General features: G+C 48.2%; 1 protein-coding gene across 3 annotated transcripts in view; it reads right to left on the reverse strand.

The window, feature by feature from the left end:
* The window catches only part of CAMK1D (calcium/calmodulin dependent protein kinase ID), a gene marked incomplete at both ends in the record, with an annotated part of 417,729 nt that overhangs the window by 241,786 nt on the left and 163,743 nt on the right, over nt 1–12,200 (reverse strand). For all 3 annotated transcript variants that reach the window (XM_080717054.1, XM_080717056.1, XM_080717055.1), the window contains one exon: nt 6,619–6,750. In XM_080717054.1, the coding sequence (XP_080573180.1) occupies nt 6,619–6,750 (132 nt within the window). The remainder of the gene's footprint in view (nt 1–6,618; nt 6,751–12,200) is intronic.

Below are 12,200 nucleotides of genomic sequence, written 5' to 3' on the forward strand. Positions count from 1 at the left end.
CAGGCCAATGTCTTTCCTTCTTATAGACACGCCCAGTTGGGACAAATTAAACAACGACCCCATGTGGTGGCCGAGTTTACTGTCCAACCTGGCAGGGGAGCCACCTCAGGAGAAAGTCAGCAGGGCGGAAGAACAAAAAGGGAAAAGAAGCCAGGCATGGTGGTGCACACTCGTAATCTCAGTACTTGGGAGGCTGAGACAGGAGGATCCCTGGCTGAGGCCATCCTCAACTGCTTAGTGAGGTTCTCTGCAACTTAGCGAGACCCTGTTTCAAAATAAAAAGAATAAAAAATAAGACTGGGTGTGTAGCTCGGAGGTAGAATGCCCCTGGGTTCCATCCCCAATATCACACACACAAAAAGAAAGAAAGAAAGAAAGAAAGAAAGAAAGAAAGAAAGAAAGAAAGAAAGAAAGAAAGAAAGAAAGAAAGAAAGAAAGGAAGCACAGCAAAGAAGGAACTCCATTGAGTCCTGGGCACGGCCGGGAAGAAGGCAGTCGACAATCTCTCCGCTCTCTATCTGGATGGGCCATTAGCTTCCGGTTGGCCTAGGGTTGTTCGGTAGATAGGCTCACACATGCCTACCCAGAGCTTGGCACGGTTGTGACTTTAACCACACAACCAAAGAGCTCACCATATCCTTCAAGCGTGTGTGTGTGTGTGTGTGTGTGTGTGTGTGTGTGTGTGTGTGGTAAACCAAGGGAACTTTTAAGTAAGGGTTCCCAGAATAACCAAGGGCTCCGGGCTCATGGGGATGCTCCTACCTCGCTGTTTATAATCACGTGGCAGTTAGCCAGTGCTCTGACACTTTCTGTCTTCACCCACCATCCCAAAACTCCAAACTCAAGAGATTTTTGGAATCCCCTTCTAAGCAGATCAGACAGACCCTGAAAAGGCTTTACTGGTACATGAGAAATTCAAGTATCAGCTTTATCAGAACTCAATCATTTCAGTCACTGGAAAATTGGTTTTGTTCACCCCCAATCAATATATTTCTGTTGACGTGTATGTGTCTCTGGCACACGATACATTGGCACTCAGCAGTGACTTAAGCCAGTGGAGGTGACCTTCCATTGGAACAGGCTGCAGAGTGGGAACCAGTTGGGCCTCACCACGTGTACCTTCTATGGAGACTCCTCCTTAGTCCCGAAGTAGTGTTTAAATCTTGGGGCACAGAAACTGCCTTTCTTCTCGTTCGGCACTGTCTGGCCTAAGGGAACTGGAGGAGAAGCCACTGTCCAAGTTTCTGAGTGCCCCGCACCAAGCTGCTGACTCACTCTGCCTCCCACAGCCCAGGCCCAGCGTACTTCCTGCCAGCCACTCTACCCTCAGGCCACAGGGCCTTCAGGGGTTGAAGCCCGGCATCCCTGGTTCTGGCATCTGTTGCCTTTAACAACCATCATTCATTTCTGATAATGTATTCGGTGCTGCATCCTGCTGCCCACACGGGCCCCGATACCAACCAACCTTCCTAGGGTACCACCATGACCGCAGCAACTTCTTGGATGACCAGAGGGTGAGACTGTCCCCCGTGAATCTAGCCAGTGGCTGCGGCCTGCTTCCCACTGATGGGGTAACGAACTGAAGTCAATTCAAGTCTCTTATGTGAACTCCAGCTCTTCCAAAAGGATGCGCTACAATGTGCCTCTTGCTTAAAGGAAATGTGGTCTAGGTTTCTGCATGCGGATGTATCTGGACACATCTGCCCTTGCTCCTGTGCAAAACGGAGCAGCTTGAGCCCCTGGAAGGTGATACCAAGGGCAGGGCCCAAGAGCAGTTGTTTTCCACGCCAAGATGGTTGAGTGTTAGAATCTCCAGGTTGGGGTTGCCAGAGATTAAATATCCCAACACCCTCCCGAGCCTCCCATTCTGACTTGATCAGCCTAGGACCAACCCTGGCATCAGTATGTTCTTAAAAGCTTCCTCTATGACTCTAATATGAAGCCAGAGGTGAGAACCACTGCTTTAGAGAAAGAGCAAGGGACATCAGCAGAGACTCCCCAGTGCGCCCAGATAGAAACGAGAGGGCACAATTTCAAAGCAGTTCTTTCTCAGGCTCCTTCCCTAAGGAAGACAACCTCTGCAGCCTATAAAGTAATCATTTGAACAACATGTCGAATCCTGGTGCCGTATTTCATTCAGACAGCACTTCTTTAACCAGTCGGAGCCTCAGTATCCCCAATGACTAGCAAAAGAGCTTTTCTAGATACCTGTTTTGCTTCTCCTGCCCCTTACTTTGTGGCTTCATGCATTCCATTCTCTCTTCACCTCTCGTTTAAATGCAGACTGATTATACATTTACCTTTCTACCCTCGCAAAAGTGATTTATGTATTGCTTGGAAATTAGAATGGAGCCGCGCTTGGCCTCAAAATAATACCACAGAAACCATAAGCTATAATCCAACCAAAGTGTGTAACAACAATGATGTCGTTATAGTCCTTAGTGCATAACACACGCCATTCGTGGGACTGCAGCTCACTAACTGGCTGTCTAGAGAAGCTTGTGATGAATCATATAGATCCACCCCCTGAATGCCAAGCCGGGCCAGCAGCTCTCAGTGCTGCATAGCAACAGCCTTACACGGTGCTTATCAGGTTTTCTCCCCTCTGAGCTTGGTTTGATACCTACTTATCAATTAGAAATTTCATTTTGGAACTATTTTCAGAGCAATACAAAGATGCCTACAAGGAGATATTAACTACATTATTCTTTTATTTTTTTCGGGTCTGAGGATGGAACCCGGGGCATTTGACCTACAAGCTACACCCCCTGCCCTATTTTTTATTCTTTATTTTGACACAGAGTCTCACTAAGTTGAGGAGGGCCTCACTAAGTAGCTGAGGCTGTCCGTGAACCATGATCCTCCAGTCTCAGCCTCTCGAATGCTGGGACTACAAGCGTGCGTCACCACGCCCGGCTAACTACATTATTCTTACACAATAAAATAATGAAATCTCTCGCCCAACAATAAACTCATCACCTAGGAGGGCAAGTGGCCTCTCAAATGGCTCTACTTGGATGAAAAACAGTATGGAGATATACAAATGACTAGGGGACATGACAGAATTCAGAAAAAAACAGGTCTACCTGGGACCCTCACCTGCAATGACTAAAGTACCCAAAGAATTTCTTTCAATTTGTTTCAATTTCTTTCAAATTGAAAGGTCAACAAGCCCAGATCACAGGTGAGTTACAGTCCTGGACAGAGAAGTATTCCTCTCCACTTGAGGCCCCCAGGGCCCACAAATTCACTATGTCGAAGTCAAACATATCACCTGCCCTTCTGCTTTTGAATTTTTTATTTCAGTTCATGAGGTCACTAGCCACCCAGTCGAAAACCCCGTAGTTAACTTGGAATTCTATCTCTCCCTCAATATCCTACTTCTTCCAAATCTCTAAGATGTCTAGAGACATCACTGTGCCTATTCCTACATCTCTGTCTCTCCCATCCCAACCCTAGGGCTCCTGTTTCAATTCACTGCTTCTTCATTTCCCTGCCTGTTTCTCCCAGTGACCTCCTAACTAGTATCCCTCCATGTACTAAGTTCTGTCTCCTCCAATCTAACTTTTTAAATTCTGCCATAATCATCTTGTGAAAAAATCCTGATCACGTTGTTCCTTTAATTAAACTTCCCAGTGTCTATAGCATGAAGCTTAAAGTAGATTTGGTATGGTTTAGATATAGAATGTCCCCTAAAAGATCCCGTGTATTGATAGTAAGAGTTGATATGATTTTATTATGTGGTTCTAATCTCATCAGTTGATGGCCCAGGGTATGGACTTATTGAATGGTAATCAAGGCAGGCTGGATGTGGCCAGAGGACGTGGGTCATTGGGAGTGTGGCCTTAGAGACGGTGCTTGTGTCCTTTAATCCCCTCCGTGAGAGAAGAGCCCTTGCACTCTCTCCCTCTATTCCCCATGCCATGTCCTAAGCTCCACCAAGGTAACCTGGTCTAACATGGACTGAACCCCTGAAACCTCCAGAACTGAAATCTTTCTTCCTGTAAGTTGTGGTGGTCAGGTGTTTTGGATTACATCAGTGAGAACGCTCACGGAAACAATAATATACAAAGCCCTCAACAATCCTACCTCTCCAATTTTAGGTCTCTCCATGGCTCACTGTGAACCCTTTTCCTTGATCACATGAGCTGAACTGCTTAGAGTTCTCCAGTTCACCAGTCTGTCTCTTCTGGCTAACCTCTGTTTGGGCTGCTACTTCTGGTTATAATGTCCCACTGCTTTTCTGCCCCAGCATAATATATTTATCACCTAGATGTCCCTCCTCTAATGCAACCTGTCCTCAACCCCACAAAGAAAGAATTGGGCAAGCCACCTCTTGGGCCCCTGGTAATGTTTATATCACATAACTTTATTGTACTAATTAGTAACAAAAATGTGAGATCTTAGAGGGTAAGAATTGCATCTTAAACTTGGTGTCTACAAAGTGCTGCCTGATGTATGCTGGGAATTTGAAAAATATTTGTTAAATGTGTGAATGTCTCCATGACAGCTATTCTAAGAGTGGTTCCAAACAGTTTTCTTTCTTTTGGATTCTTATGATGTGGAACTGCCTCTTATTCTACTTGTAAATCATTAAAAAAAAAAGCAGTACAACAGATGAATCACCTCTCCTCCCTTGAGAAATCATTGCTTTGTTCTTCACTCCTGAAAGAAGAGTCATGCTTCAAGGCACTCCAACAATGGTTGGTGAGAAACTATCAAAAACAAGTTAGTCCAAATCCCCGGCCCTCCCTGGCTTTAAATGCCCTCACCCCGGAAGTGATTATCTGAGTAGAGGCACAGGGTAGAGACTCGTTAAAGCAGAGCATCTGTGGCATAAATCAGGCCTGGCTTATAAAGCCGACATCCATGCCTCCTGCCCATGTGGACGGAAAATAACACAAAGAAAACAAGTTGACTTCCTCAGCATTTTGACTTCTAATCCCATAAGGGAGCCCCATAAAAATAAAGGCGACACCCTCTCAGTTCAGCAGCAGACAGCCTCCGTGTGCAGAGCCAATCCTGTGAAAGGCTCTGGGCCCACCCAGAATTCCACGTAAAATGCCAAATATCTGTAATGTCTGTAACTTCATGTCACCAGCGAATCACTTGTTCTCTGAGCACGGATTTCATATTGGAAAATGGGCCATTTAAATAAATGTTTCATTAACATAGTGTTTTCCTGCTTGATGCTAATGTTCTTAATTTGTTTTCCCAGACTCTCTAACATAGAATCATTTCCTGAAATCCTCCTCAGGACAATCTGAAACACTCTGGGTCCCTAATAGACAATCCAGAGAACCTAGAAACCAACCAAACAAGCGAGCAAATAACCAAAAACGCTCACAACGCTAAAAGCTGCTGAGAGCGGTTCATTCTGAAGCACATATCACAAATGCTGTGGGTCCCTCTTGGATCACACAAAGGTCAGAACAGGATAGACTCTGCTGACCACTTCGGGGCGCTGAGTGTGGACAGATGGTAGAAGAGCTATCACCAAATTCAGTGGGACAACGTTGGTCCCAGAGACGGGAGAGAGGGCTTATGCAGGAAGAATGTAGACTGTGTGACATTTTGTTTCGAGGCCCTAGAAGGCTTGTTCCCATTCCACTTTGTTTATCTGCACCAGGATTCTTGCTGTGTGCTGATTCCAAACCCCAACAATTTCAAGGATATTTCGAACATCTTTTATTAATAGCAACTCAAAAATTTCCACAGCACAGTGTTCAGATAAATACCAAACTAGCAAAAGCAGGTACCATATAAGGGTCCAATTCCCCCAAACTTTGTGAGATATGATACAAGAGCTTCATCCTGCTGGTATGAGGAACATGGCCAGACACAACACTAAAAGATCATCCTTGGGGTAGATCCAGCCACCTTGGAATGGTTTGTGTGCACCGTTATTTTGGATCAGGGGATAAGATTTTGATTTGGTTCTATTTGACATGGAGAGCAAAAATAAAACTCAAAGTGAAGTGCCTCTACCGCAAACTCTGGAATATTCTGAGTGCACAGTACCACGTCTATGGCAGAGAGTGGGATAAAGAAAACGTCCAAAGTGTAGGTCCCATATTTGAGGGGTTGGTTTTCGAGGCTTTGCAACATTTGACATGCACAAATTGAGGCTTTGGACAAGGGACTTGACTTTGTGTGCTTTACCTCCTTGTGTAACGTAAAGCTAAAACAGTAACAGTGACAACAGGACTCGGAGCAGGAATGACCACAACTCCCCTGTCCAGCACTGCACAGTAAGCACTGAACAAAAACCTGGCAAGTACCATCTTGCTTAGTCCTCGCAACGCCCTGCCATGCTGATGATGGGAACTCCACCTCACAGGGGCGGCTCTGCGCTTATTCAGGGACTGACCCAAGACCTCTCAAACATGGGGAATGGCGGGGTCTCACTCAGCCCAAAGCCAGTCCTGCCCGACAGCTATGCTCTTTGGAAGTAACAACTCCCTCCAGGGATGGCACTGAATGTCATAAGAGGCCCCAGGTCGCATGGAAAGTGCTCAGAAAGCACTACGTGAATGCCAGCCACGCACGCACGCACAGCCCTCTTTCTCTGGGCCTCCGGGAAACCGGCTGGTTCCTCAGGAAGCCGTGGGCACTTACTTTCTCAGGACGGCAATCTCGTTCTCTATGCTGCTCTCTTTGCCCTTGAGCGCCTTCTTGGGGATACACTTCACTGCAAACAGTTTTCCTGTTGCCTTCTCTTCAGCCAACACCACTTCAGAGAAGGCCCCGCTGCAAACAGAGGAGGAGAAGAAGACTTAGAACCAGGGAATCAGGTTTCACGATGGCTTCTTTAACCCTACTTTGAAGTTTGAGGAACAACGGCAATGCTATTTTTTTTTTTTCTGTTTCTATTTGTAGTGCTGGGGATTGAATCCAGGGGCTTTCTACCTCTAAGTGACATCTCCATCCCTTTTTATTTTATATTTAGAAACAGGGTCTCCCTAAGTTTCTGAGAACCTTGCTAAGATGCTGAGGCTGGCCACGAACCTGCGATCCTCCTGTCCCGACCTCTCAAGTACTAGGATTACAGGTGTGTGCCACCATGCCTGGCTCACCACCACTTTTTAGCCCAGCATGGATCCTTTCCAAACACCCTAATGCAAAGAAAACCCACAGAAAAGTGTGTCCGTATGCAAAGGGACAGTGGATGTCCACATGGGCTTGTCCCAAAGAGACAGTGGAGGAGGACATGGGCAGGCGCCTTCAGTGACATCTGCCACCCCACTGTACAATATGGCAGTGCCCTTTGGAGACAGTGGAGACAGGAGGTTCCTCCCACAGAGAAAGACAGGATCCGTCTGAGTTGGTCAAGCTCCCTCCCTGCCACATAGACTAGAAAGTCACCCTACAATTCCCAGATTCCCACAGGCCCTTTCATCTGAAAAAGGTTTCGGAGTGATTCCCAAACTTCGAATTAATTCTCGCAGATAGGTAAGGATGTAATTACTGCATGAGCTGTGGGGACACGTGGCATTGACACAGGTTAATTAATTGGTAGGAGTAGGCAAGTTTTCATTAAGCAGCGTATTTCCTCTTCAAGCCAAACAAACAAATAAGGACCACGCAGTGCAGAAGACTCGCCTTCCTGAAAATATCAATTTAGTGCGGTGGCGGCAGAATAACACACTGAAAGCAGGACATTTGGGGGCAGAGAGCCAAGCTCTCCCGAGTGGAGCCACGCTCAGCCTGTGGCCAAACTCCCTGGATTCCGAGGTATGGAGACAGGCTCCTCCACTGTCTCTAGACCCTGTGGGCCAAGGAGACACCATGGCCTGCGGCTGTGCTCTGTCCCCAGACTTCCGGAGCAGCTCTGGTTTCCTCAGGGGGACCCCAAAAATGGCTTCCACACAGCTGTGATTATAGACAAGCTCTCCCATGTCAACAGAAACCACTAGAAGCACCACTGTCGCCCCAACGCCAGGCCTCGGGCCCACATTCTTCAGTCATGAGCAGAGAGGTGCCCAGCAAGGAAACTTGCTCCCCTCTCCCTCACTTTCCCCATCTGTCAGGGCCAGAGGAAGACAAATACATGTATTTTGAGATACTTTCCAATGAGAGGAATTCTACTCCTACTAGAGCAACTCTCAGGTGGTAAGTCCACCTGCCTGGTAGGTCTAAATCTAATTACACAAAACTGAGAGGCAGGAGACATCATTCCAAAAAATACCCACAAAGAAAATGTCAGAACAAGGACCTTCAGCCCAAATCCATGAACTTCTAGCAGGTAAGATTCACCCCTCAGAAGATTATATGCTGAACCTTCTAGAACCAGCCAGAGCAGTGGCCATTAAACATAAATACATAAAATAACACAACAGACTTATCAGAGTGTTATACAGAGTCAGACCCTCCCAATTACACCTGGTCACAGCTCCTGGCTTTGGTCCAAGGAAACCAGTTCTGAACAACTTTGGAGACTGCCCCAAGCCTGTGACCCGTGCCTGTCCTCTCACCTCTGACCCAGAAACAACAGACAAAGTGGATCACCTCCCAGAGGCTGCTGAGATGGAGGAATACTCCAAGGATGCTCCCTGCCGCCATCCCCCAGCAGTAGAGCGAGGACTGTATTCGAGATTAAGAAAAGTCCGTGGGGAAGGCCAGGACTCAAGCACTGCGGGTGATACCCCACTCACTCGCCTTCCGCCTCCACTTGAGTCCCTAATGCTGTGCCACAACGGGTTTTCTCCGGAGTCTGTGGGCTCTGCTAAGTTCCCCTTAGCAGCAGCAAACACCTGCCGGGGCTTGGATCAAGAGCTGACGCCCTGCCCTGCTCGCAGCCACCTAGGTTGCTCCTTTAGGGAGTCTTATTGACAGTAAGACACAATGGCCAGCAGAGAAGACAGCCTGCTTAAAGAGGAGCCTCATCTGAAGGCATCAGACACCCTCAAGGGAAAATGCTTCTTGCTCTGTGGATCTGACTCTTCTGAGAAGCCGGTGGTGGCACCAATCGGGCCCTGGAGGCGAGGCAGGCTGGGGAGGGGCCGAGAGGTCTCCAGACATAACAGCACAGGGCCACTGCAGAGAGCAGAAACAAAGCAAGACAGAGGCGTGCTGCCCCCAGGCTTTCTCTGCCTTTGTCCCTATCTATAGGAAGGATGGACTCTATGTGACTCTATAGGAAGGCAGAACATCAGGCCACAGATATGCACAAGGCTTCAGGAGCCCAGTAGACCCCCAGCTTGATAAGCAGGACCCAGCCACAAGGCACCCGTGGAAGGACACAGGGAAGGCCCCAGGCAGACACAGGATCCCCAGCAACAGTTACTGAGTCAAGTCACTAAGCCAAGGGAAAATCCCCATTCCCTCCGAATGGATGTCAGCCCGCCTCTCGCCCCTAGGTGTACTCCTCAAAGAAGAAAAAGCAGGGACTCAAATAGAGATTTGTACACCCAGGTTCCAGTATTATTCAAAGCAGCCAAAAGGTAGAAATGATCCAGGCGCCCGCTGATGGATGAACGGATAAACAAAATGCGACCTATACGGACAGTGGAATATTATTCATCCTTAAAAAGGAAGGAAATCCTGACACGTGCTAAAATATGGATGAGCCTTGCAGACACGCCTGGGTGAAATAAGCCAGCCACAAAAAGACAAATGTGGCATGGTTCCATTTATATGAAGTCCCTAGAGTAGAAATATCCATAGAGACAGAAAGTAGAACAGTGGTTGCCAGGGGCTGGGGGAGGGGATGCAGAGTTATTGTGACATGGGAACAGAGTTCTACAAAGTGAAAAGACTCCGGGGGCAGAAAGCGGGGATGGCTGCACACAATGGGAATGTACCCAGGGCCGTGGAATTGTACCCTTAAAAATGGTGAAAAGGCAAGTTTATAGTCGGTTTATCTTACAATAAAAGACGAAGATAGAAAGCCTGCCTGCTGTTTTCTACTCAATAGTATTGTTTAATGCCGGGCGTGGTGGGCGCGCTTGTCATCCCCGCGCTCGGGAGGCGGAGACAGGAGGATCGCGCAGGTTCGAAGCCAGCCTCTCTGGCTTAAGAGACCCTGTTTCCAAATAAAAATATAAAATAGGTCTGGGAGTGTACCTCGGAGGTAGAAGGGCTTCCAGGAACCCCAGTACCCCCCCCCACACACACACACACAAATAGCATTGTTTGAGAATGGACATGGTGGAAAAGCTCAGTAAGCCGGTAGACCTCTCCACTCATCACCGCCTAAAGGAGAAAAGGATGCTGAGTAATCCCAGGGGCCGGGCGGTGCATGCCGCTTGATATTTGCACAGAGCTCCGGCTTCTCCGCGCTCCTCCAGTCCTTAGGCACCCGAGTTGAGCGAGAAGTTCCTGCCACTTAGGTTTAGAGCACAGTCACAGAGGCAGTAATGAGCAAGAGATAAAACTTACATTCCTAGTGCCTCCGAGGTCCTGGTCACAGGCCACTGACCCTGCCACCAGGGAGCCTGCTGGGACCCAGAGGCTCAGCCCTGCGCCCTGAGCTGCCCTCCTCCCGAGCTACAAACCCACCGCTCTATCACTTAGCCAGACAATGCGCAATTATCCTCTTCAAGCTTTCCACAGACAGAGCTCTGGTCCTCTTAGACGATATAAAAGTAGCATAAATTGGTATTGTTCCTACAAGAACAAAAAATCACTAGAAGCCACTTCCCCTGTTCAAGAAAGCTAATCAAAAACATCAAATCCAAATTCACGAGTGAACAGTTTGGGCCCCTTCACTGTAATTACACAATACAGTGGTGTGTGTGTGTGTGTGTGTGTGTGTGTGTGTGTGTGTGTGTGAGAGAGAGAGAGAGAGAGAGAGAGACAGACAGACAGACAGACAGACAGACAGACCCGGTGGCAGGAAGGCTAACAGCAGAGATGGCCCTGAGCCAAGAAATAAAATCCAAGGAACAAAAAGTGACGTTTTAGAAGCACAGCGAAGGCTGCTGTCGATCCACTGTAAAACACAAGCAACCTTAAAACCGAGCGGCAGGGTGTTCCAGCCGCAATCCCACTTGCATCTGGAGAACACAGTCCACGGACAGTGGGCGCCCGGCCCAGCCGCACAGAGGGCGCCAGCTCTGCTCTCTGCAATCTGATGCTTCTCCGGGACCAACTGACCGGTATCAGGCAACCTGGGCCTCTGGGTCTCCTAATTCCTCTGCCCAGTGCTGTCTGGTCTGATGGCCTCTACCCCTGCACTAAAGCTGTCTCTTAGTTTGTTTCTATGACACTTGACCTGGTCCTCTCCTCCCCTCTGTAGATCCATTTCTCTCTCCATCTGTACCTGCTCCTCCTCCCCACTTCAAACATCAGCGATGCCCAGGGTCTCATCCGCACAGCCCTTCCTTCTGCCGACTCTCTGCTCCCCCCTGGAAAACCCTAACTATTTCTCTAATTTCAGCCCCCACCCACCTGCTGATGGCCCCTCCCCTGGGTCTACAGGCTTCTTGTGCAAGCCTCTTCTTCTCAAGGCTCTCCAGAGCCCTCTGGTCCAGGCCAACTGCCTGGCATGGCCCTGAGCACTCTCTCACGAGTGCTACAACCAAAGAGAAAAATGGTCTTCATCCTCAAACTTCTCTCCTTTCCACTGACCCAGTGACCCAGCTAGAAACTTGTCTACTTTCTTTTTTTCTGTTTCATTTCCATCAGAAAGTGCGTTCAAATCTTCCATTAAAACGACTTTCAAACCAGGCATGGTGGTGGCACACCTACATATAATCCCAGTACTTGGGAGGCTGAGACAGGAGGATCACAGGTTTGAGGCCAGCCTCAGCAACTTAGCAAATCCCTCAGTAATTTAGCAGGACTTTGTTTCAAATTTAAAAACAGGGCTGGAGGTGTAGCTCAGAGGTAGAACGCATCTGGGTTCAGTTCCCAGATCAACAAAACAAAATAAAAAAAGACTCTCAAAAGCCGTCCCTCCACCACTGCCCTGGGTCAGGTCTCACTAGTTCATTTCTGGGAACACGTGCCTGACACCCTCGCGGTCTGTCTGTCCCCAGCAAACCTACCTCCTACCTTCTATTTCCCATCTGCTCCTAGAATCACTTTCTAAAACAAAAAACCAGTAAAGTCATCCCCCTACTTTACTCTTTTGAGGTTCCACGGCTCCAGGGTCAGGTTCAAGGTCCTCTGTGAGTTGGCCAGGCACTCAAAGCCCATGTAGCCAGGACAGCACCTTGGGGGGCTCCCCTTTCACCTCCCTCTCCCCACCCATGCCT

The sequence above is a fragment of the Muscardinus avellanarius genome (genome assembly GCF_963383645.1).
Source record: "Muscardinus avellanarius genome assembly, chromosome: 20".
NCBI lineage: Eukaryota > Metazoa > Chordata > Mammalia > Rodentia > Gliridae > Muscardinus > Muscardinus avellanarius.